This window comes from Drosophila mauritiana, chromosome 3L, assembly GCF_004382145.1.
Source record: "Drosophila mauritiana strain mau12 chromosome 3L, ASM438214v1, whole genome shotgun sequence".
Classification (NCBI taxonomy): domain Eukaryota; kingdom Metazoa; phylum Arthropoda; class Insecta; order Diptera; family Drosophilidae; genus Drosophila; species Drosophila mauritiana.
The window spans coordinates 6,261,899-6,284,609 of NC_046669.1; the positions used below are offsets into that span (position 1 = coordinate 6,261,899).

Here is a 22,711-nt window from a genome sequence, read left to right on the forward strand (position 1 = left end):
CTACTTGTCTTATAAATGAAGTTAATAATACTGTAATTCACGTATTTTAAAAGTAATTTTCAAATGTGTGGCCACTGTATTTCGCGCAGTGCATATTGCGTAGTTGGTCAAGAGCTGTAACATGTGACTGGCCTGGAATTTAATTCGCCGACAGGTCCAAGGAAGCTTGTAACCTGCATGTTGACTGGTTCGGTAAAAAAGGTGGGAGAGGGTTGGGGAAAAGGGCGTGGCGTCTGGGACTGCGAGTCTCATACCTAATAAATCTGTAATTTGTAATTAATGTGAAAAATTGGCGGCCGAGACGTAGAACAAGCCTAAATTGTTATTATATGGCCGGAGTCCAAGTTCCAGTCCCAGTCGAGTGTGGGTCAGAGTCATAACTCTTCCACAAGTTCGCCAGTGTGTGTTTCATAAATATAAATTAAGCCACTTGACTAACGCACAACGCGTGTTCGAGTCTCTGCCAGCCAACCAAAAAAAAAAGTGAAAACTTGGTCAGCCGACTTACTTTGCCAAAAAAAACGGGCCAAAACGACATGTAGGAAAGCCAGAAAAAATCGTTTTTATTGCACTCACCGTCGCAGGTCGCTTAGATGCCCCAAGATGATGGCACATGGCTCCATTGTCTGCTGAAAGCAACTCATGCGGTGTGATTAATATGGAAGGTGGCCAAAATAACGAAGAAGCGGTTGGGCAACGGGATAAAAATACATTTGAGAACTAGTTATTTATAAGCAGGAAACAACTCAATCAGGGGAATGGTGAAAGGCGAGTGCGAAAGGTTACTTTACAGCAAAGCAATTGAATCACATAACATATCATAGATGAGTGCAAATAATCAATCTGTTTAATTTACTTAGAAACGATTTTTTTTTTGGAAACCACAGGGACTCCTTTTCCAAGTAAACATTTTGAGTTTCCACAGAGTTCCGCTTGTTATCTTTGTTATTTTGTTTTCAAGAGTTCTTAAAAACAGTTTGCTTTGATGTTTCTAAATTTAGAGCTAGACTCTAGACACAACCATCTGGAACACAATTCCTCCATTAGGTAGGGAAAAAAAAACAATAAAATTTACTTTAAGGTCGCCTGACAGCAAATCGGGCGTAAAAATGTCTGCATGATTGATAATATTCGAAAGTTGCAAATAAGGCGACCGCAATGGGGGAACTTTGAAAATATGAAAATATGAGTTCGAGTTTATATGGCCATATTTGCGATATAACCCCCGATGGCCCCGCCGATTCGATGCGGATCGATCAGCGGGGGCAGTTCAATTGCTAACCGAATGAAAACAATTTTTACATTTTTTTGGTTTCTGTTTTTTTTTGGCCAAAAGGTAACGCAGCTGAGTGAGTGATTCAATGGAGCAAAACGTGAGCTAAAGACGTGATCCAACAACAACAACAACAGTTGTGGCAACAACCAAAAGCGTTTATACGCCTGATGAGCGAAACTGTGGGGCGGTCAAAATGCTCGAATCGGTCGGCCTTTTGGAACGATATAAAAATTTTGGTTGTTCACTTGTGATATTTCACTTTTTTTCCCAACGAATCAATCACAATGATTATGATAAATGATTTCGGCGTTTTTTATTTATTCACTATTTTCTTTAAAAGTTTCATTGTCTGAATGGTATTTATATCTTTCAAAGTTTTTCGGTTATGTGTATTTTTTTCCTATTTTTTTTGCATTATTAAGCCGGATAATGGGCGATCAGTGAGCTGAGCTTGTAATTGCTGGCTTATAAATCACAGTGAAAAGATATAATTTTGGTTGCGATGATCTGTTGGCCGTTGGCCGACTCTTTGATTAGCACATTTGTCTGGAGTTTCACTTTTAGCGTACTCACCGCTGACCCATTGAACTACAAATACCTGTAGATTTTTTGCTTTTTTTTTGTTAGCCGCGCAACTATAATGCTGATTTATTTCTGGCAAATTTTTTATCAGCCGTTTTTAATCTTGTTAGGAAACTTCATTAGTGTCAACCGACAGTTTTCTTAGGCTGATTAATGTGTGTCAGACGGGAGGGAAACTTTTCGGTAGCCTAGCTAGCTGGAAAGACCAGTCTGCCACCCATGGAAATTCTGCCTCTGCGGCCACGCCTCTTTTGTGTTGGTCAGTGGCATTAAGTCTTTATTGCGGGATTATTAATTGGGGTGGACGTTGGGGGTGTGCATAGTAATGAGGTGGGCTTGTATAAATAAAATAATAAGGATAACCAACCACCAGCGATGGGCATTCCAAAGTAGTTCGGGTGAAACAACTTTCAAAATGCAGCAAGTGAATGAAATATTAAACACTGGGAAAAAATTTTGTTTGTATGGATGCTTGTTATTAATAATTGTTGATAAATATGGATTTTACTTTTCACAACATATATATTTGGCCAATTTATGTAGGTATCGAACAATTTAACTAAATCTTTCAATCTATAGCTGAAATTGTAGCAGATACTCCAATGTATTTGCTAACCAACGCAGGTGCCGACCAGTTTTGGTCACCAAATTTGACAACATTTGCCAATATTTATGAATTATAATATGCCACGTTACTTTATCTATCCATGGCTGTTTTTTGACGTAACTAGTTAACAAGTTAAACCACTTTATTACAGAGTTGCCCAGCCGCACAAGACGCGATCCAGGTCCAGATCCAGATACAGATCCATATCCAGATCGATGTGGCCGGAGTGCACAGACTGAGGTCCGCCCGTAGGTAGAAAATGGCGGACATTTACCAGGATGCCAGCACCACGCTGCGCTCCGTGTTTCCCAACTCGCGGCTGGACTCGCTGGCCGGAGTGGATCGCCGGATGGAGAGTCAGCTTCCGGGGCCACCGGATGCGGATGCAGTCACCACCGCTTCGAGCATTGGCTACAATCCGCTCAACGACGACGACTGGTGGGCCAATGCCATCGAGGTGGACACCTTCGACTCACCGCTGGCCTTCGATGCCAGCGAAAATGGTCTGTGGAACGGACACTTTGTGCCGCCGCCACCTCGCCCGCCCTTCCTGGATGAAAGCGTCGCCGCCGACGGCCTGACCACCTGTGATCTGTGCACGTGGGCATGGCAGCGGAATGCCTACTCCCTGGATGGTTCCATAGGTGAGTACCGAGCATAGTAATCCCCATCCTCTGCCTACTCCTCGCAAAGGGTCCCTCTGCTCCTGTCGTTTTTCAATTAAAACTGCTTGCCAAGACAATAATCTGGCGGCCGTGCATCGATCGCTGATATCAATTTATCAAACTGATGTTGGGCGTGCGTGGCTCGATTGCTTTTCGGCAAGCGAGATGGAAAGACTCCTCCTTCGCCGACTTGTACACTTAGAAAAATATGTGTTATATTGGACAAAAAATTTAAAAAAGGTTCTAGAAAGAAATTTATAAGAAGAGATACATTATTTTAATGCACCGATACCAGCAAGTCTTTTCTAAGATTATAATAACATTGGATATATTTATTTATTATATATAATTCGATCCAAAATCGTATTTTAAAATCATTTGATTCGATTTCCTTGCCCCTTTTTTCTTTCAGTGTGCACTTGCGCTTGCAAATTTAATTTGCACACATAACTCTTTGTGGCAGCTTTTGGTTTAGGCGTTGTTTCGCCAAAGTTTCGAGCCCGCGATCCGGGGATCCACCGCCACTATCGCCCCGGCACATCGCCAGTAATTTGTCTCTGCGCTCGTAAAAGAAGCGGCATGGTGAAGGGAGGGGTGGTAAAGGGTGGAAAAGGCGGCGGCTTAGACGCGGAAAAACTTATGAAAATATGAAGCAGTGGGCGTGGGCAGACGCAGATCGGATAGATAGGTTACAGCCAGCGAGCTCTTTAATTTATCTGAGAACAAATGAATAAGTCGCAGGGTCGGAAATTTAAGAAAATGCAGTGCCCAATTAAAAATCTACTAATGCTAAAAACTAAAGTCCAGCTTTCATTAACTTTTCATTCAAATTTAGCCCTTTGAAAAGAAAAAAACCTGTTATAGAACTCACCCCATAACCCAAATAACACTCGTAATAGCACAAACCCACTGCCAAATGACCGCTGTCCATATGGTTTTAATAGAGTTGACCGCGTGAAATTGCATTTGTTACAAATTCTTTACAAAGTTATACATGTAAATTTAGAAGTTCGGTTTTGCTTAACACGAAATGAAGTCACGTTAAGGATAGATACCACAATTTTTTAGTTAATATTGTGTTGGGAGTATTACACATCTCAACACCTTGACCTTTCCAATTTATATCTTTTAATTTTTTTTAATTTTTCGGCCGAAACTACATTCTTGAAATTCCCCTCACGAGAGCATCTCCGCTGAACCATCCGCTCTGTGGGATGGGATATGGCATGGCATTTAGCCGTTTGCCGTATTTGATTTCCAGGAATCGCTTTCAGGGCAAATTGAAGTCATTATACATAGTAAAACTCCACTGAGCCGAGGTCCGAACTCCGAAACGCAGGCTGCGATGGGTGCCTGCCGTTATTAGGCTAATTATAGAGCCGCAGAATGGAGCTAGTGGCGAAACATTTCAGCTTTTCAGTATTCCAGTATATATATGGTATATATAAATGACTTTATTCATGCCGACCGGGCGACTGTTTGTCGCGCCGAATGTCTGGGATTTCCTGTGGCCCCAAACGACGTGTCAACTAATTTGCAACACTCACCTGGACGTGGGGCAGCACTTCCATGGAAGTACCTGCGGCAGCCTTTGGCGAATATTTTATATTTTTTCCTTACCCATTTTTTTTTTTTGCGAAGGGATTAAGCCCGCTCTGGGAAGAGCCGCCGCAGCTAACAAAAAACCAAGAAATATAAAAAAAAAGCAAAATTTGACTAATGTCTTAATTTTGTGCTTAGGTGTTTGCTGCGGTTGGCTTCGCTGGGTTTTTGTGGTCCAGTCATAACGGCTATGAAGGTACGCTGCACTGTGAGTACTATGAATACTCCCTGAATAAAGCGGAAAAGTCGTGTCTGGACTGCAGCGAATGCCATTCACTTCGCTTCATCTGGCGGCCGGGTCTCTAAATTGAGTTTTTGCATGTCGTGCCCATGTCTGAGGACTTTGCTTTGTTTCTGCCTAAGTTGTTTCGGTTCGGCTTGGTTCGGTTTTTGGTTCTCTGCCGCAGAATTGACAGCTGAATAAAATGTTATTATATTTACACCATAATTTGCATGGCAATTAATCAAATGGCATGCGAAATTCGACAACGGCCACGGAAAGGTAAAGGCAATCCCAGGCGACACATTTAGCTGGTGGGTGCCCAGGTATTTCTGGGAATTATTCTAACCAACTGCCAAAGCAGTAAACAAAAAGCAGGGCAAAAAGTTTCGACCCGCCTAAATGTCTTTATTAGGAGTTGGCTGACTGAAAATGGAGCTCGTTAGGGAAGCACAAAAAAAAAGAAGGTATGAGTATGAGATTTATTTATAAATGGCAGCCAGATAGGAACTCGTACTTTTTGCAGGATTCAGTATTTCAGTATTTAAATGCTGAGCTAAATAGTTAATCGACTTTAACTTGTAATTAACAGGTATGAAAAATACCCAAGAAAAGGCATAAAGCCATTTAGTTTTTCACCCAGTTACTCTTCCATTTATTGCTAAACACGTCCTCTCGTCGAACCATTAAATTAATAGGAGAATCCCATTTTTATGGCACTTCCTGCCAACTTGAGCCACTCGTCTTGCCATGCAGGGCTCACATGTTTTAGCTTTATGGCAGATTAAGTTAACCGCTTGATTATTTCAACAACATATTTTGTATAATTTATGCGCCACTTTATGCCTCCCGTCGCACCCATAAAAGTAACAAAGAGAATAAAGGGTAACAATTCTATATATTCCGCAAATATTTACAGCAATTTGTGGCACAATAATAAAAATGAAAGGTCTCGCACCGAAGCCAAAGCCAAAGTCAAACCAAACCAAACCAAACGAAACCCAAAAAAGGACTCGTGTTTGACTTTGTGCGGCTGTTGAATAAATGTTTTATGGCAATAACAACGATATCAACAACATCGGGGTAACAACAATGGTCCGTCGAACAAAAAAAAACAGCAGCTGTTGAAGTCGATGGCTCCTTCCGCCTATTTTGATATTTTTATTGTGGTGGTGAAATAAATTCAAATAAATAAATTTAAGTTGCTGACTTTGGTCGCATAAAGCATTACATGGCAACGAAACGAAGTTTCTGAACTTCTCGCCGTCCTTTTCTGGACCATTAGAGCTATTGTCCTGGCGGCTCCATCATAAATATTGAAGGACTATAGACGAACACATTTATTGCCAGATTTATGTTATTTCCCTACAATAACAGGATTAGCAAAACATATGATGCCATTCAAATGGGAGTGCGAGTAAGCAGCTTTAAGTGTTTTTCTATTTGGTCTATAATAATATTCCGACAATATTTATATATTTTTTTTTATATTCTATAAGTAAATACTTGTAAACTCTACCCACTGACTAGCTTAAAGTTTCTCCTGAATGGTTGATTTTCCCATTTAAATGCTAATCCATCTTCTTCCATTCTCAAATGAGAAACCCAACATTTTCCGCTCCATGACCATTGGCCATAGCTCGTTAACGCCGGGCTTTTGGCCAAATACATGACTAATCTGTAGATTATGAAATTTATGCAAAAACCGCAAGAGACGTGATTCCTTTTTTTTCGGCATCTGTTGCAAGATATTCCAACTGTAAGCGGAAATAAGTGAGTTTTTGTAGCGTTTTTATTTGTTCTTGCCACTTTTTTATTTGTTGATGTACTACCTCGTGGTTCCTTCTGTGTGCTCTGAGTCGTATAATTGTTGCAACGAACGCACTGTGGCCTGAAGCCATAAAAAATAAACATAACACACAGATACACACACACACACACAAACACAGAAACTGGGGAGCTGAATGGAAGTGAGAAAACTTATTTGCTATTTTCATGGAATTTTCCATAATTTCTGCTCCGCTTGTTGTTGGAGTTTCCTCCTAGATTTTTTCTTTTTGCATTTTTTGTGGTTTCCCCGCTACGTAGCATGCAAAAATGTTTTAAAAAGATAAACAAGAAACGCTCGGCGAGAGATCGAAAAATTATTATTACTGCCAGTGCATCAGAAAGATTATGATGGTACTGGCTTCCCTGTGTGTGCCCCGTAGATGCTTTTTGTGTGGCATTCTTTTTTCCATAATATTTTTAACTTTGTTTACATTTTGCATTTTTATTGTGGCGTCGTCGTTGCGGACTTGCTCCCTTTTGTTCCTTTTTTTTAATCAATTAGGGCGAGACTTGCGTAGGGGGAAGAGCAATCGCAGTGCCCCGGGGCAGAAAAATGAGATCGCAGCCCCGAGAAACGTGCCTGGACCACACACACACTGCATACAACATCCAGACCCTAAAAATGCGGGCTCAGTACTAATAGAATTGCTGAAATGCTGATTAAAATAGTTTTCACTTTTTAATTACAATTTATGAGTTTCATTTCGTACCATTATTGTGGATGCTTCGTCTGGAGTTCTTTCTACAGTGGTAATATTGCTTTTAAATTGGAGATCAGCTGGGTGATAGCTATTAATTAAGCGCGTATGTAATCTAAGGATTTCAATAAGATAAGACATGATGCTATCTATTAAAAATACATTTAATTTTCTTGTAGAAATCAATCACATTTTCGTTCTCTGTACTAATTACTAGTGAAACGATATCCGACTCCGCCGTTCAAGATCAAAGAGCCATCTCGCAAAACGTCAGACAAACATTGTCTCATTCTCCTAGCGACAACATCAAAGGAAACTGTAGCCTCAGTTTTCCAGCTCCGAAACATAAACAGTTTCGAAGGGGAAAAAAAGAAAAGCACACTCTCCTATTCGTTGGCGCTGAAAAATAAAAATTAAAAATCAATTTTTTTTACACTTCTCCCCCACAAAATACACCACAGCTCATTAGCAAAGGGGGAGGGTGTTGGGAAAAAAATTATATATATAAAATAAAACTATATGAGCAACTTTCGAAATTTTGCAGCGAGGCGACAAATTCTGTCTGGTGTATTTTTAGGGACTGAAAATCTAATTTACTAATGAGCCGTGAGCATTTGAGAAATTCACATAAATTTCGCCTAATTGAAAATCCATGCGCGGATAATTATGTGCGTCAGTCAGCATTAAATTCTCACCCGCTTGAATGGAAATTTCGGGGAAAATATGTTGAGGAGGTCAGTGTGATTGACAGGACGGTGGGGATGGGTGTCCAAAATTGAAGCCAGCGAATTTATTTACTGCCCACTTCAAGATGGTCCTACAACACTTTTTACCCAGCGGCCATATTCGGGAGAAATTCAATCAGCATTTCGCCAAGAGGCAATTTAATTAGCTGCCCACTTTAATGGCCATTCAGCCGAGCATCGGTCCGCGGCTAGAATGCTAAACACTCCACTTAGTGCCTCCGACTAGTGACCCCCAACTGCCATTCAACTTGACGCAAATTAAATTAAAATGCGGCTAAGCCAGGACCATTAAAGTCGGGACAAAAAGATCAGCGAGTCTGCCAATCAAATAGGCTGTAAATTACAATCAAATACGGTCCGCTTTTGCGGCAAAGCAGGTGGGAGTTCGGCCTGATCCCCATTCATTACCGAAAAGAACCAGACCACTGCCAGCCCAGAGCGGGTCAGAGATCATAAAATATTTTATGAACTGACAACGAGAGCAACGACAAGCGTCGCTCCTGTCCCCCCACAGCCAGTGTTTACTGTAACACCTAATGTTTAACTAATTTCAAATATGTTTTTACGACTCTGCCTACCTGGTCAGCCCTCAGGAATTAGCCCGACTTGTCCGCTTTTATGAGGCAACGTTGCCTGTTCGTTCTACTGTTTAAATTTTGATTAGGCGATGGGTGGTGCAGATAAGTCCCGTGTAACTGTTGACTTTTTCTGGGTCGGACCCCAAGTTTTTTATAGTGATCGTATGATATCAATCCACACTTAGAAAAAGAGCGGTTAAGTTAGGGATATTTATTCCCAAAATACGAAAGGAGTGTCTTGATAATTAAAATAAATATTAAATATTATTCTCACAAAACTTTATTAATAGAAAGTAACTACTTTAGAAAGTTCTTTTTGATAATTTTTTGAAAAAATGTATAATTTATAGAATTTTTTTCAGTACATGCCCCATTTGCCCTGTTACATTTTGCATTTGCATAGGCCAGCGATATGAATCAACGGAAAACAGTAAAATGTCTCTCTTTTCGTTCCATTTCGAACATTTTTTACGATTGCCCCTTGTTTGTTTAATTGTCTTTTACTATAACATTTAAGGTTGACTTTACGTTTTATTTACGGTGCGGTGTCAACAGTTCTTAGTTTTTACCCACGGAGATATGATAGACAGTAAAACATTTGTACTTGTAACGTGGTCGTAACTCATGATACTTGAGATAGTTTTTTTATCGAATGGGGGAAGAAATAATCTTATGGCTGCATAAATATATCCTTAAATATCTGATATAAACCATAAAATACCAGCAAAGTTCTTTTCCGGGGCAAACCACACCTCAGACCCTTTCGAAAACTATTAAAAGAATTTTTTGAGAATATATATGTGAGATTAACCAAATGCTTCGAATAAATAATCAGCTAGAAGAACTAACATTTTCCATTTACCTCGCTAGAGTGGGTGTGTTTTATGCATTTTCCAAATGGCAATCCAAAAATAAAGAACTTTTTCACCGGCTCATAAATAAAACATCACATTTTTTATAAGCTTTGGGGGCGCATAAAAAATATTTGAAATAATAAAAACACAGCTTTCTGCACCAATTAACATATCTGTTCGAGATATGAGGCATTATGTGTCGTCGTTTCTTGGTAAATTTAAATTTGACTTACGCTTCATTAAAGCACAAATTTGAATTTGTTGATTTTGGCTCAATCGTAACCAAATATTTTCTTTCTCTTCGCCTAAAGTTTAGGGCCTAATTGACTTTGGCTATAAAGTTCGCGGCTCACAAATACTGAACACCAATACAAATGCACATACATCTAGGCAAGATTTATATTTGCCGCAAACTTTTCGTGGAATTGCAAAGAGGCAAATATACAAAACTAATTAAAATTCAACTTGGCAAAAAGTTTTCGCCTAAGCAATAAATATTGTAAAATATGTACTCTGACACGCCCACATCCGTTTCCTGGGAATGGTCGAATTCCTCCACGGGTTTCCCATGCGGTTCCATTTGTCATTCGAGTGCCAAAGTTTTTTGGTCGCAACTGGGAAAACTGCCATTGATAGGTTCTCATTTGAAAGTTGTTGCCAAATGTTGCCAGTGGGTTAGGGTTAGGACTCCAGGAAAACTTGCGAAACCCTCGAAGAGAATAAAGTCTTACAATTAATCAGTCTTTGGGTTAACTGAAACTAATGAGAAATCTGCGGGAAAAGCATTATGTTTGATAAATTGCCTTCATTTGAATGGAGCTACGGAGTCTTAACGCCCAGGATCCAATAGTATGGTACAATTAAAATCCATGCCCATGAATCTTTTTCACAACCCCAACGAAATCGAGTCTCATTATAGAAGCGACAACAAAACACCTGAGTATTACACAGACATTTATCATGCGGCACTAAAAGTCAAACAGGAACTGGAATTTTATTTACCTGTCTAGCCATGGATATTACCTGGTTTTGGCCACGGGGTGCCGGTGCCTTTCCAGAAAAGGACCGCCTTAAAAAACGAGAAGGTGAAATGTTTGCCCCAGAACGCGTGTGATAAACCTAATGAGCAAAGGGCACTTGGGAAACTCACGATAACGATCGGGAAAACGCTTGCCTTTTTGGAGACCGAGCCCGAGTAAGCCAAGTAAAGAAAATCGTGTGCCGTGTGGCATATAAAAACTGTTGTCACTTCATTGCCATGACATTTAAATATTTCAATTTGTGATACAGCGAATCGAATGCCTAAAAGGTTTCCTCTTTCTGGAGAAATAGCCGACGAGATATAAAATTCAATTAAGACATTTCAACATTAAATGAGCCGCCAAAAGCGAAGAGTTGGCCCAGTGAAATATCTGAGAAATATGCATACGAGCTTCTCGGACATAATTCAGCTTCTAAATAATTACAAGAATGTTTAGTAGATAATTTGTTGGCATTGTTATGCAAATTCGATTCAGCGCACGAGAAAGGAGCCAAGACTTGCAGTCATAATTGAGACATTTGATTGTATGGAAATGCTAGCCACATTCTGGAATATACCTGCGCATATTAAATGAGAATTAAAAAAGCCACGGCTTTGGCTTCTTCTTATTAATAATGATAACTCTCATGTAGATTTTATGTATGTCTTCTCCATTTTTTTATGTTTTTTTGTCTGTCGGTTAGTTTGACAAACGGCCGAAAGGCCGAAAAAACTCCCTTTTGTCTCTGCTTAATTTGCCTGGCTTCTTTGCGATCCGATCGCTATCAAGTCGAATAATGCCTAATTTATGTGGTAACTCCGGTCGGTTTTAATTTATGCCCGCCAGTACGTCTTATATCACTCTGTATTTGCTGGTTGTTCCACAAGCGTGTTAATGCACTAATTGTTTTTGGCAATTAATCAATGTTTATGTGGGAGCCAAAGTTGCTGTCCCTCGTGCCGCAAACAAATAAATAATAATTTACGTTGACATTACATTAATCCAATGCAATGTCTAGGCCAGAAAACTTCACCCCGAAATTTCAACATTTCCCCGAACGGATCCCAGTTGTTAAATTGAATTTCCTTGCTCTTTTGCATAATTGAATCTACTCTCGCCGGGTTTGGTCCTCTTTGGCTTCTATCTTTTGTGACAGTCAACAGATTTTGGCTTTTACTTGCCAAGTCAAAGGCATTTAATGGCATTATGCCAATATATATCTGCAATGGCAATGGGTGGCAAACGACAAGGGGAGTTCCATTTGCCAGGCAAAAATGTTGCAAAAAGCTGTAAAAAAAATGGGAGTAATCAAGACAGGCAAAAAACTTGGCAGACATTTCGTTGGCAGCTTTTTTAAGTAAAAAGTTCGAGCACGGATATTTTGGCTGGGTGGGGTTTTGATTTAAGGTAGCTAGCTGTAAGTGAAAAATTCAGATTCATGATGGTAAATTTCTTGCCACTTCATTCTTATGTATATATAACTTCATAGTTTTCATTGTAGCTTTGACAAACAAATTTATAAACGCACCCCCGCAATCAAAAAACGCCATGTGCAGTTGACTAATTTACCAGCAATACCACTTGCCACTGCGGTAAAATTAAGTCATTAAATACACAAAATACACAGGCAATGAAAAACTCTGAATAAACAATGGCTAATGATGGCCACAGTAGCAAGTTTCTCTCACCTGCTACGAAAAAATAACTGAAAAAAACTGAAAAAAGGGCAGAAAAGTAATTTTCCAACAGGGTAGCAACTGGAGTATCGTGTGGTATTGACCACAAATTAACAGTTGTAACCAAGCACCCCGCACCTCATCTCATCGCAAAAACGTAGGCCATAAAAAATGTTACCAACTCTCGTCTGCAGTGCGTAATTACGGTGCACATTACCAGCACACGGGGATACACATTTGCACTTAATTGTGGCGCTTAATTAGACCAAAAAGGTGCAGACTCAGAGGGATCGGGCCAAAACCCAAAGCCCAAAACCCAGACAATGGCCCAGAGCAACTCCGACTGACTGAGTGTCGAGTGCTGCTGTTTGAAGAGTGTTTCACATGCAATTCAATTCAAACGTATTTACATGACATCCCACTCCCCGATTGACAACTCAATTTAGTTTTAATTGTTTGTGCACGTAATTGTTGTTATTGCTGGTAGCGAAAAGGATTTCATTGCGCTAATGATACTTTTGAGCCCTCAGCTTCTCCACAGCATCGCAATTAAGTTGAGCGGGAGAAAATCAGAAGCGTTTTAGACAGATTCGCCAACTATGAAATATTTGATACTCATTGGGCTGACACATATCATATCATATTATTATTTTCAAACTCCTTATAATTCGTTATTTTTATAGGGTAGCAACTCATTCTCATATCAGCTTTCTACTTTCCACCGATCCCAATATACCCACTTGGCACCTTTTACAAACTGAAAACCCGAAAATTTGCCGAAATTGTATGCGAAATTCCTGTGAGCCGAACTTCTGTTGAAAATTTTCGGCATATGTCGCATCTTTGCCTTCATTCCCAATCCCAATCCACATTTCGTATCTGTATCTTGTATCTGGTGGCGCCGCCGCTGGGGGTCCTGTCAGTCCCCCCAGTTCCCCACTCCTCTCTTTTTACCCCCAATGTCTCTGCGCCTGCGCATTCAGTTTAATTTTTATTTCATTTTCGCTGACAATTTGCAGCCGCTGTCCAGTAAAAAAAGGAGGAAAAAAACAAATATATATAAAGCAGGGAAAAAACATTTTTCCAGTGCGTTTTATTTAACGACTTTCGGTCCGGACGCATGTTGCACTTTGCTGTTGTTGCTGTTGTTCATTTGATTATCGCCACTGTCGCCATGTAATTTATTATATTGGCTTAACCGAGTACGCAACCTGGCCCTCTTTTTTATGGCTTTAACCTTTGGGCAACCGCCGCGTTGCTGACATTATTTAATTTGTCATTTAATTCTCGTTCGCCTTTTTCGGCGACTTTCTTCGTTTCGGGAATCGAGTTTGGTTTCGACCATATGTTATTCCTGAAAATTTGTAAGAAAGTTGGCTAAGGGAATTTCTGTTTATGTGCAGTGACAGATATATGAGCTACTGCGAGGTGTGTTTGACTTTTGGCCCACCTTTGTTATATTTTCACAAGATATGGCTTTAATTCACGGGTTAATAACTTTTGTGACTTAAAAATTCTTTAAAAATTTATGTTTCAAATTTATGTTTCAGCCTCTTATGCATGTGTCGTGATATTATATTTATTTTCTTAATTTAATTGTGCAAATTCGCTTACCGTTTTAATCATCTCCTGTACTGTTAATTAATTATCTCGAATTTAATTTGAATCGCCGTATCGCCCACCGTCGTCGCACAGAAATTCCAATGCCAAAAAAGTCGCTAAATCATTTCTTAATTGCTCAATTTGAAAACAAATGCGACCATTTAATTTAATTGTGTGGACTGTTAATTGAGTCGTAGTTTGGCCCGTCGATGCCTTTTATTTCAGCACGAATGCAGGCTTCCCCCCGCGGCCACGCCTCCTGCCGCCCCCTGCCCGATACATTTGTTAGATAATGCCAGGGAAAACTTGTTGTCTGTGTAAGCCCGCCTGTTCATTTTCGGCATTTTTGGCCAGGCAATTAAATCCAAAAAGAGCAAAAAAAAAAAATAAGAAATAAAACAAAATCGAAACTGCGACAGTTTTCGGGGCTCAAATGCTCAGCTGCATTGCCGTGGGCCCAGCGATTTTAATGATTTACTGCAGTAGCTGGACTCCACTGGCTCTCCCACTTTGGCAGGTGGGCTAAGCGGTGTCGAAATTTGCATATATCGCGTATATATACCATATGCATTATGCGATAATGTGCAATAAACGTCGGGGAATCGAAATTATGTCGCGGGCTTTCGGCATTTGAGATACAAGCCTGTTAACTGGGCCGATAAGTCGAAGAGGGGGGGAGTTGGTGGCGGGGGCATAAGTGGATATGCAACTGAAACCATAAATCTTGAGAGCATTTGGCCGAAACGCATCATCAATCATCTCGGCATGCAGATCGATTATTACAATTGCCGACAGACAGACACAGAAGTGAGTTGGCGGCGGTTGCATCTGCGGGCCCTCATTTGTATCTGATGGATGTATCTGCGGCAACCTCCTGCTGCTGCAGTTGCTGTTGCTTTTGCTGTTGCATGTTGCCCAGTTTCGCGGAAAACTTCAGCACAGCTGCACAACAGCACAACATTTGCTCGTGTCAAGTCCAAAAAGTTCCGAGAAAAGCTAAATCCACTGGCCATGTTCTAGGTACATATGCCAAAAAAAAAAACGAGAAAAAATAAACCAAAGCCCATTGTCCGTTGCACGAAATTATTTTAATGAGTTGCCAATTAGGTCCACAAGCCAACTGAAATAGATCAGTCAAGCGAAGAGACTACTAATAAATACCTGTAAATTGTAAATAAAATACCTGAATTCAGCCTGATTGCGTAGAGCGGTGCACACCTGTTCAATGCCACTGAGTGGCATAAATACGAGTTCGAGTGGCTGGCTAAAAGGGTCCCCATCCTGTCCTGTTTTAGCTATTTACGAGTCTTTTGGGGAATTACATTCGGATCGGGCCAACTGACAGCATCCGACAGACCAAAGTCCTTGATGCTAAAAAGAACTGGGGGGAATTCACGGTCCAGGAATGCAGATGTTGCATGCGATAGTCAGTGGAAAGTGTAAGCTAATTTATGTAGCAGCGTCGTCTTAATTTAGAAATACTAATACAATACTAATTAGCATTCATAGAACTGTTTTATAACCAAACAAAGAGGATGTTTGCTCTCTGTACAAATAATTAGCAGTGCAGCCAATAAAAAGTGATGATTACCCATCTTAAATTAAAGGAAATCCGTTTTTCCAGCCAGAAAGTTGTTCATTTTAATGCAAATCAGCAGAGTAATTTTTTTCCCCTTTACTCACGCATTGAAGTCATGTTGTGAAGCTCAGGCACCAAAGACAGTAAAATGCTTAACTTCATTTTTTCTCAACTTTCGTTAGTTCAATTAACAAGTGGAGCTCGTTGTACTCATTTCATTTCATTAGCTTGGTCTTTGTTTTTTTTATTACAATTTTTTTGTTCAACACTTTCTGAGGCGCCGCCTATTAACGCGTTTCCTGCCAACCACGCCCACATCCTCAATTCAAGCGAAAATTGCTTTTCACTCGCTCCATTCTGTTTGTTATTAATTACCCAGTTTCCAAAGACGTTACGCATTTACCAGTTTTCGAGGTACCGAGTTCGGGGTTATTTTATTCATTCTTTTTTTCATCTTGGCCAATTGAATTATAACGGGGCGAAGACAATGAAAAAGGGGGGAATCACCGAAAGATGCCTTGGAAAGGAGCTCAGCAAAAAAACATAATGTCGTTTGCTTTCATTATAGCACCGTGGCATAGTATAAATATTTAAGCAACTGGCAATGAGATAACAAACGATGAGGGGGTTGGGTTAAATTTATAAGCGTGAAAATGGGGTCAACGGTTAGTGGGGGTTGGTTAAGGGGGGAAATAAGCCATGAGTTCCAAGCAATTCATCAGTTAGCAGCGGCTAAATTACTGACCACCCCACAGTTTATATTTGGCTATGCTCTAGGTAAGAGTTGAAGGCCATGCAGGTGAAACTTGAGATACATTAGAGATCCAAACTCAAGGTAAAAATTAATGTTAACTTGAATATGTATAAAGTTAAACAAGAAATCCTTAATTACATGAGTTGGTACAGAGGGTATCTAGAATTCCATATGGGCACTCCGTGCAGGGTGTTAATATCTCGACCTTGTCCTCCTTCAGATATCTGTTTATTTCATCTTCAATTTCGCTTCGGCTTTTATCAAAGGATATAAACCATAGCACCGAAAGGCCACAAGGCGGGCTGAAATATTTATATGCGTGTTGATTTCTGTTTGCTGAATTTAACCTTTTTCCCCTTCATATGGCCGACCGATGCCCACTTAGAGATAGCGCACAGGGCGAAAAAGGGTCAAAACGCAGCCCCGCAAGAGAGACAGCTAGCAGATATATAGAGGATGGCAATGGGGGGAAGTAACCCCCTGACTTTGGCAGCCCCTTCACTACCATTTGCTCGCCTCATTTAACTGCGGCCATAAATATTCTAAATCACCAGCGGGGGCAGCGACGTTAACGGCGACGTCCAGAGCCTCAAGTTGTTAAGATAATAAAGTTTGTAATTAATTTTGCATCGTTAAATGCCCGTACATATGTAAGTGAGCATTTGAGAAAATTTAAACCGCTCTGCAGTTGAATTGGAGTCGCATTATTTTCAAGAGCATATTTAATTTAATCGCATACCAGCTACCACAGCTCGAGTTTTAATTGAGTCTACTCACGAATTAAACAGTTTCGCCTTTTCATTGATAAATGAATACAGTTGTATTGAAATTATGAATAAAATTCATATACGACCAGACATCCAAAATAATAAATAAATAAATAAATTTACTAAACATCCAATGGGCGCATAATGCGTGTGACCACTGTACCCTTGTTTATTCACATAAATTCACGTTATTTATACATATTTCATACTGCAGCACCTATTCATATTCATAACCCTTTATGAATTCATCATCTTTATCGCCATCGCTCCATAAAAATTGCATAATCATAAATGTATTACGTACACCGTTGGCCAGGCCGATCATCTGGTTTCATTACGCTTATTACACACATTCCTCAGATATATCAGCACTTATTTTCATTAACCATTTTTCTTTTTTTGTGGCTTCTTCTTTGCAGAAACCGCCGGCGAACTTGGATGGGCATTCACCCTAATCATAGTTTCAATCATATCGGCTCTAATAGGTGCTATTGTAATGGTCATAGTTCTAAGATGTAGAAGGTAAGTTCAATGACTAACTAAATATAAATAATGATATTACCTTCCCATATACCAAAATCGAGCTAGTCAAAGAGCTCATGCCATATAAACACAGACAGGAATTAAAGGGGCTTTAAATTTATAGTGGGCTTTCCTTAATTTTGGAGCCTTAACATATTTATGACACAACTGGTCGTCGTACATGGCGATATCCATAAAACTCTTTTGGGCCTTTCTTAAACACGTTCAATTGCAAACAATAAATAAATGTTGACTCTTCCCCACGAGACCTCATAAATTGACCGTTCAAAATTAATTAGCCAAAACAAGCGGCGAATAAATTAAACTGAAAATAATGAATAAACACTCAAATTTTGGCATTTAGCTAGAAATATGCCGCAATTAGTCATGATAAAAAGATGCAAAACTACACACATATGAGCTTGGGAAGCCGTGGGGAGAAGAGGACATTCAACTGTTAACCCCTTGACGACCCCAACGATCCGTCATGTTCAGTCGACGGCGACATTTACAACGGCGTACAAATTGAATTTTATACATATAAGTAACCACTCGCATGGACTCTCATATTTACGCGAATATCTGAACTGTGGGATCTGTGTAACTATAAAGATTTACAATGCATTGCCCACACGGGCGGCACGACGCGCCAACACCAGCAATTCAATTAAACGCCCACCAAAAAATAAATAAAACCTCTTAAGTGAGTCAACGGCAAGAAAAATGAAAATATATATATAAAAACGGACAACAACAGCTGAGAATAATCGATGCCGAAAACAAAGAAACATGAAATTGCTTTATTACTTAATTGCTCTTTAAGCGAAACATGGCTTTTGCCAAAGGCGTTCTTATATGGCCAAAATCGCCTGGGTTCTCTATGGTCTATGGTCTATCAAAAAGGCCGTAAAGAGTGGGTCACACACTCCGATCGGCAGATATTTGCGAGTACATTTAAATAGGAGTTAAAGCGGCATAGGATGGCTTTTGTTGTTGGTGGGGCGGGGTGCGGGGGCGGGGGCGGTACAGAACAACACACGCGAGCGCGCCAAATTAACAGAAATCTTTGTCCAATTGGAATTGGCGAATGCGCAGGCGCCGCGCTTGTTATGCGATTGCTGCCGTGGGCTTCCAGTTTGAAGTGAAGTGGAAACGCCGGCCACATGTCGCGTCCAATTAAATTGTCATGTCGTCTTATTCGGCAGCATGTTTGCATAAAATTAATTTTGCAAATTATCCGCCCAAGCCAAAACAAACAGACGCGAAATGTGAGTCCAAACAGGAGTTGGAATGGAGTTGTTTGGTTAGATGACTGAATATATTATGAAGAAAGGGAAATAACTTGATAACAATATGGTGGATACTACCTGGTTATGATTGGTGATTCCAAATGATAATTACAAAGCATTTCAACTTTTACCCTTTAATTTGTATATCCTATAACTATAATATATTCACATCTTAAGATGTATTATAAATATTTTGATATACTATATACATTTTAATTGACTGAAATTGCTTGAACAGCTTAATGACCCCGAAATACTCAATAATTTACTCAATATTGCGTTCTGCAAACTCACCTTTCACGTGCCAAGTTGTCTCAATCAAGTGCCGTCGTTCGGCTATTCTCACGGTTTTTGGACCAAATTTGATTTTGCATTAATCACCTGAGGACCTACCCGCGCACCTGTCCCCTTGTCGTACCGAGTGTCACGGTGTTTGCCTTGCCGTCAGCCTTAGTCACTCATTTTGGGTCTGGTTTTCGCAACCGTTTCTCAGTTTTTTTCGGTCCGTCCGTCCGTTTGTCCGTAAGTCGGTGTGTGGAGCATGTCACGTCGTGGTCGGACGTGTTGGCTGCCAAATTAGCAGCAATTACATGTAATATCGGTTACACTTATTTGCATATTGATGCAATTCTCGATCTGGTCGTAATGGTGCTATAAATTTGCTTGGCACATGTCTCCACCAAGTCACCAGATTTGCATTTGTTTCTGTACTCAGTGTTTCGGCTTGATTTGCTTAGCTTTGGCCACCTTATTGAGCTTAAGTCTTAAGTGGCACCTGCCATTTGAATTTTCTGCGCTTTTTTTGACAATGTTTGCTCAACGTCTAGACGGCGTAATGTCTTTCCAATGGTTTCCACAGGCTTGTCGGAAAAATTTCAAAGTACGATTGCAATTGAGACTTGTATTTGACACTTGGATAATATAAGGATTGGGAAATCAAAGTGGCTTTTAATTAGGCGGTCCAAACCTACATGGCAAACATTTTAGATTTAGATTTTAATTGATTGCTTTAATATCCTACTTTTCTTGTATAATGTTATAAGTAAAGCCCACCAAAACATTTATTGTAACTAAATTGCCTTCCTTAACCGCAGTTATGAGTATTACCCTTTTTGATGACTTTGACCCTTTTAACTTGATCTCCGGTGGCAATACTCCACCTTTCTATATTGATTTCGTTTCTAAAGCAGGCCCGCTCCTCTAAAATTATTTGTATTTCGTCTTTTAGTGGAGCAGAAAAAACAAAAGTCAAGTTTAAACCGCTTAATGCATTTAAGACACAAAAAGGCGTGTTCAATTAGCATGCAAAAAACTCGATCAACTCCAAAAAAAGAGCTATAAAAAAGATCGAAACTACAAGCGCAGAAAATTTAACATAACGCGCCGATGGAAAATTGTTGGAAAATAAGCTGGAAAAACTCGAGCTAGGTAAATTAGCGCATAAGCCAAGGCCCCCGAGACAGCGGCGACTGCTTGTTCAATTTAATTGAATTGAGGGGAACAAAAACTACAACTGAAACTAACACTAACGCTAGAAAAGAAGAAAGAGTAAAACGAATTGGCTCGAGTTGAGTTAACATTATAATCGATCAAGGCAAAGCGAGGGGAAAATGCAGCTCATGCCGCACTGCACTCAATCAAATCGGACAGACGGTTAATTGATACGCACAGATCGAATATATATATACGTATCTATCTATCGAGAGCTAGTATATGACCATTTAGGCCCCAGGTTCGTGCCGTTCGATGTGACCCAGAAAAGCGGAGTCAGCAAGTGCAAATATGTAGTTGGGAGGGGGAAAATGAAACGGATTGGAAAATGTGCGCCAAAAAACGGCGATAGAAAGCGGGCAAGGCGAAAAAACACCTGCCAATTCGAAGCTGCGAGCTTAAATCACTCAGGCCCAAGAAATCCAAGCTTTTAAATGCCAGAAACATCCTCGCTGTTTTTTTTTCGGCTCTAATCTAATCGCAACAAATGGCAAATGTGTTCTCTGGTTGCTGGATAATGCAATTCCGTTGTTGTCGGTGGATTTTTATCGGGCACAGCAGATACTTTATATTAGCTTAAAACTTTATCGGCGTGTCGGTCCGCGTCACACGCAACTGGCTGTAAAAGCGTTTGCGTGGCCCAAGTTTGTGTCTTGAGTCATTCGCTCGCTCAAGTTTGTGTCCTAAGTCATTCGTTTTGGCATTTGCCATTTTGTCGCTCGACAAGTTTGACATTTACTCCAAACTAATTTATGCCCGGCAGTCTATTAAAATTCTGTTTATTAATTGGTACACATTTTTCTGTTCTTATCTTTGCAGAATTAAATCAGCGAATGCCAATGGTAAGTGAATAAATGTTTTCCTTATTCAATGCTATTATTTAAATGAGACAAATGATTTGTAGTGGGTGATTAAATGGGAATCAGCAGGTTGTATAAATTGTGGTTGTTTAATAGTGAGCAAACTAGGTATCTACTAGGATTTGAGTTGTTACTATAAAAGATTGCTAGCGCTTTCAAACGCTTACATTGAATGTCTTACTCTCCCATAGGAACTTTACGACCAAAAATGTTATCCATTAAATATCTCACATCCTCTAAAAAAGGCCTGATTTTTTTTGCCACGTCTGATTAATTAGCCAAGCCAAGTCAGGTCAGGTTTTTTGTTACCACTGCTCATCATCGAGGGTCTTGCCTTCTCTTTGCATTTTCATTTCCATTTTTAATTGCATAATTCTGCCATGGCATGCAATTCAAGGAAATCTTTCGTTCTGGGGACCTCAGCTCCCTTTTTTTTTGGTGTGCCAACATTTTAATTTGTTTTCTGCGACTGGAGTGGAAGGAAGGTAAACTAACAAAATGAAGACAAATTTTTGACGACAATGCATGAACTTCACGTTCGTGCCACAAATCAGAGATGCTGCTGCTCCTCCTGCGGCAGTTGAAACCGAAATCGAGAGCCATGAGGATTATATATGGCTCCGGGCTACGTGCTGGCAAAAACTTTCGAGTAAAAGAAAATTTGTAGACAAATTAAGGCAAAGCCAAAACAATTGTCATGGCCGCAGACTTCGTCAAACACGTTTGAAAATCGTGCAAAATGGTTAGAGGAGGGCAGAGGACTCTTTCTGCTATTTTGATTTAGTTGCTCGATTCTGGCGAGTCTTTCAGCATTCAGCAGTAGGCGAATTTTTGACATCCGATCCCTTTTCAGGGCGAAATCTTTCCCTTTCTTCAGCTCACTCCCTTTCTTCCGGAGGCTTGGCGCCAATTTCACCGTCCGTCTTGTGGGACCGACAATCGACATGCAGGACAAATTGTTGACGGCATTTAATGTCACAGCAGCCAATTAGCTGTCCCCATGAAAATGCTCGTTTCTTGTTGGTTTCCTTTTTCTTTTTGTTGGTTTGTTTATTTGTATTTCGCCAAAAAGTTTTTGTTACCCACTTGTTGGGGGTTTTTTTATATAATTTTCGTTGGTGGTACGCACGGCTGCATGTTGATCCAAGCTAAAAAAAGACAACCCGAGAAACAAACAATCGCCACAAATCGTTAAACTGTCAGCAGCTTTTAAAGCGCGTGATTATGTCCAAGTCAACGTTGAGAGTTGAGAGACAAGCGCCAGTTGCCACAGAGTTTTTTTTTCGGATTTTTTTCAAATCTTTTTTTGCGTCGAAAGAGAAAATTTTCAATTGCCCAAAAATGCACATTTAAGTGGTGTTTATTTGTTGCAACATTTTTTTGCAAAGGTGAAAAACTGGGGACTGAATTGAACTGAGTTTTTATGGGAGTCTTTAAAAACGGTTAAACATTAAATTTGTTTTTATACGAACTTGGCTAAAAATGTGTCGA

The 22,711-nt window shown here is 40.0% G+C and overlaps 1 protein-coding gene across 1 annotated transcript in view; it reads left to right on the top strand.

The window, feature by feature from the left end:
• LOC117141983 overlaps positions 1–22,711 on the top strand; it is a 58,731-nt gene that overhangs the window by 31,926 nt on the left and 4,094 nt on the right. The window contains exons 3-5 of the mRNA XM_033305792.1: positions 2,617–3,109; positions 17,478–17,580; positions 21,180–21,202. Coding sequence (XP_033161683.1) covers positions 2,725–3,109; positions 17,478–17,580; positions 21,180–21,202 — 511 coding nt within the window. The 5' untranslated portion in view covers positions 2,617–2,724. The remainder of the gene's footprint in view (positions 1–2,616; positions 3,110–17,477; positions 17,581–21,179; positions 21,203–22,711) is intronic.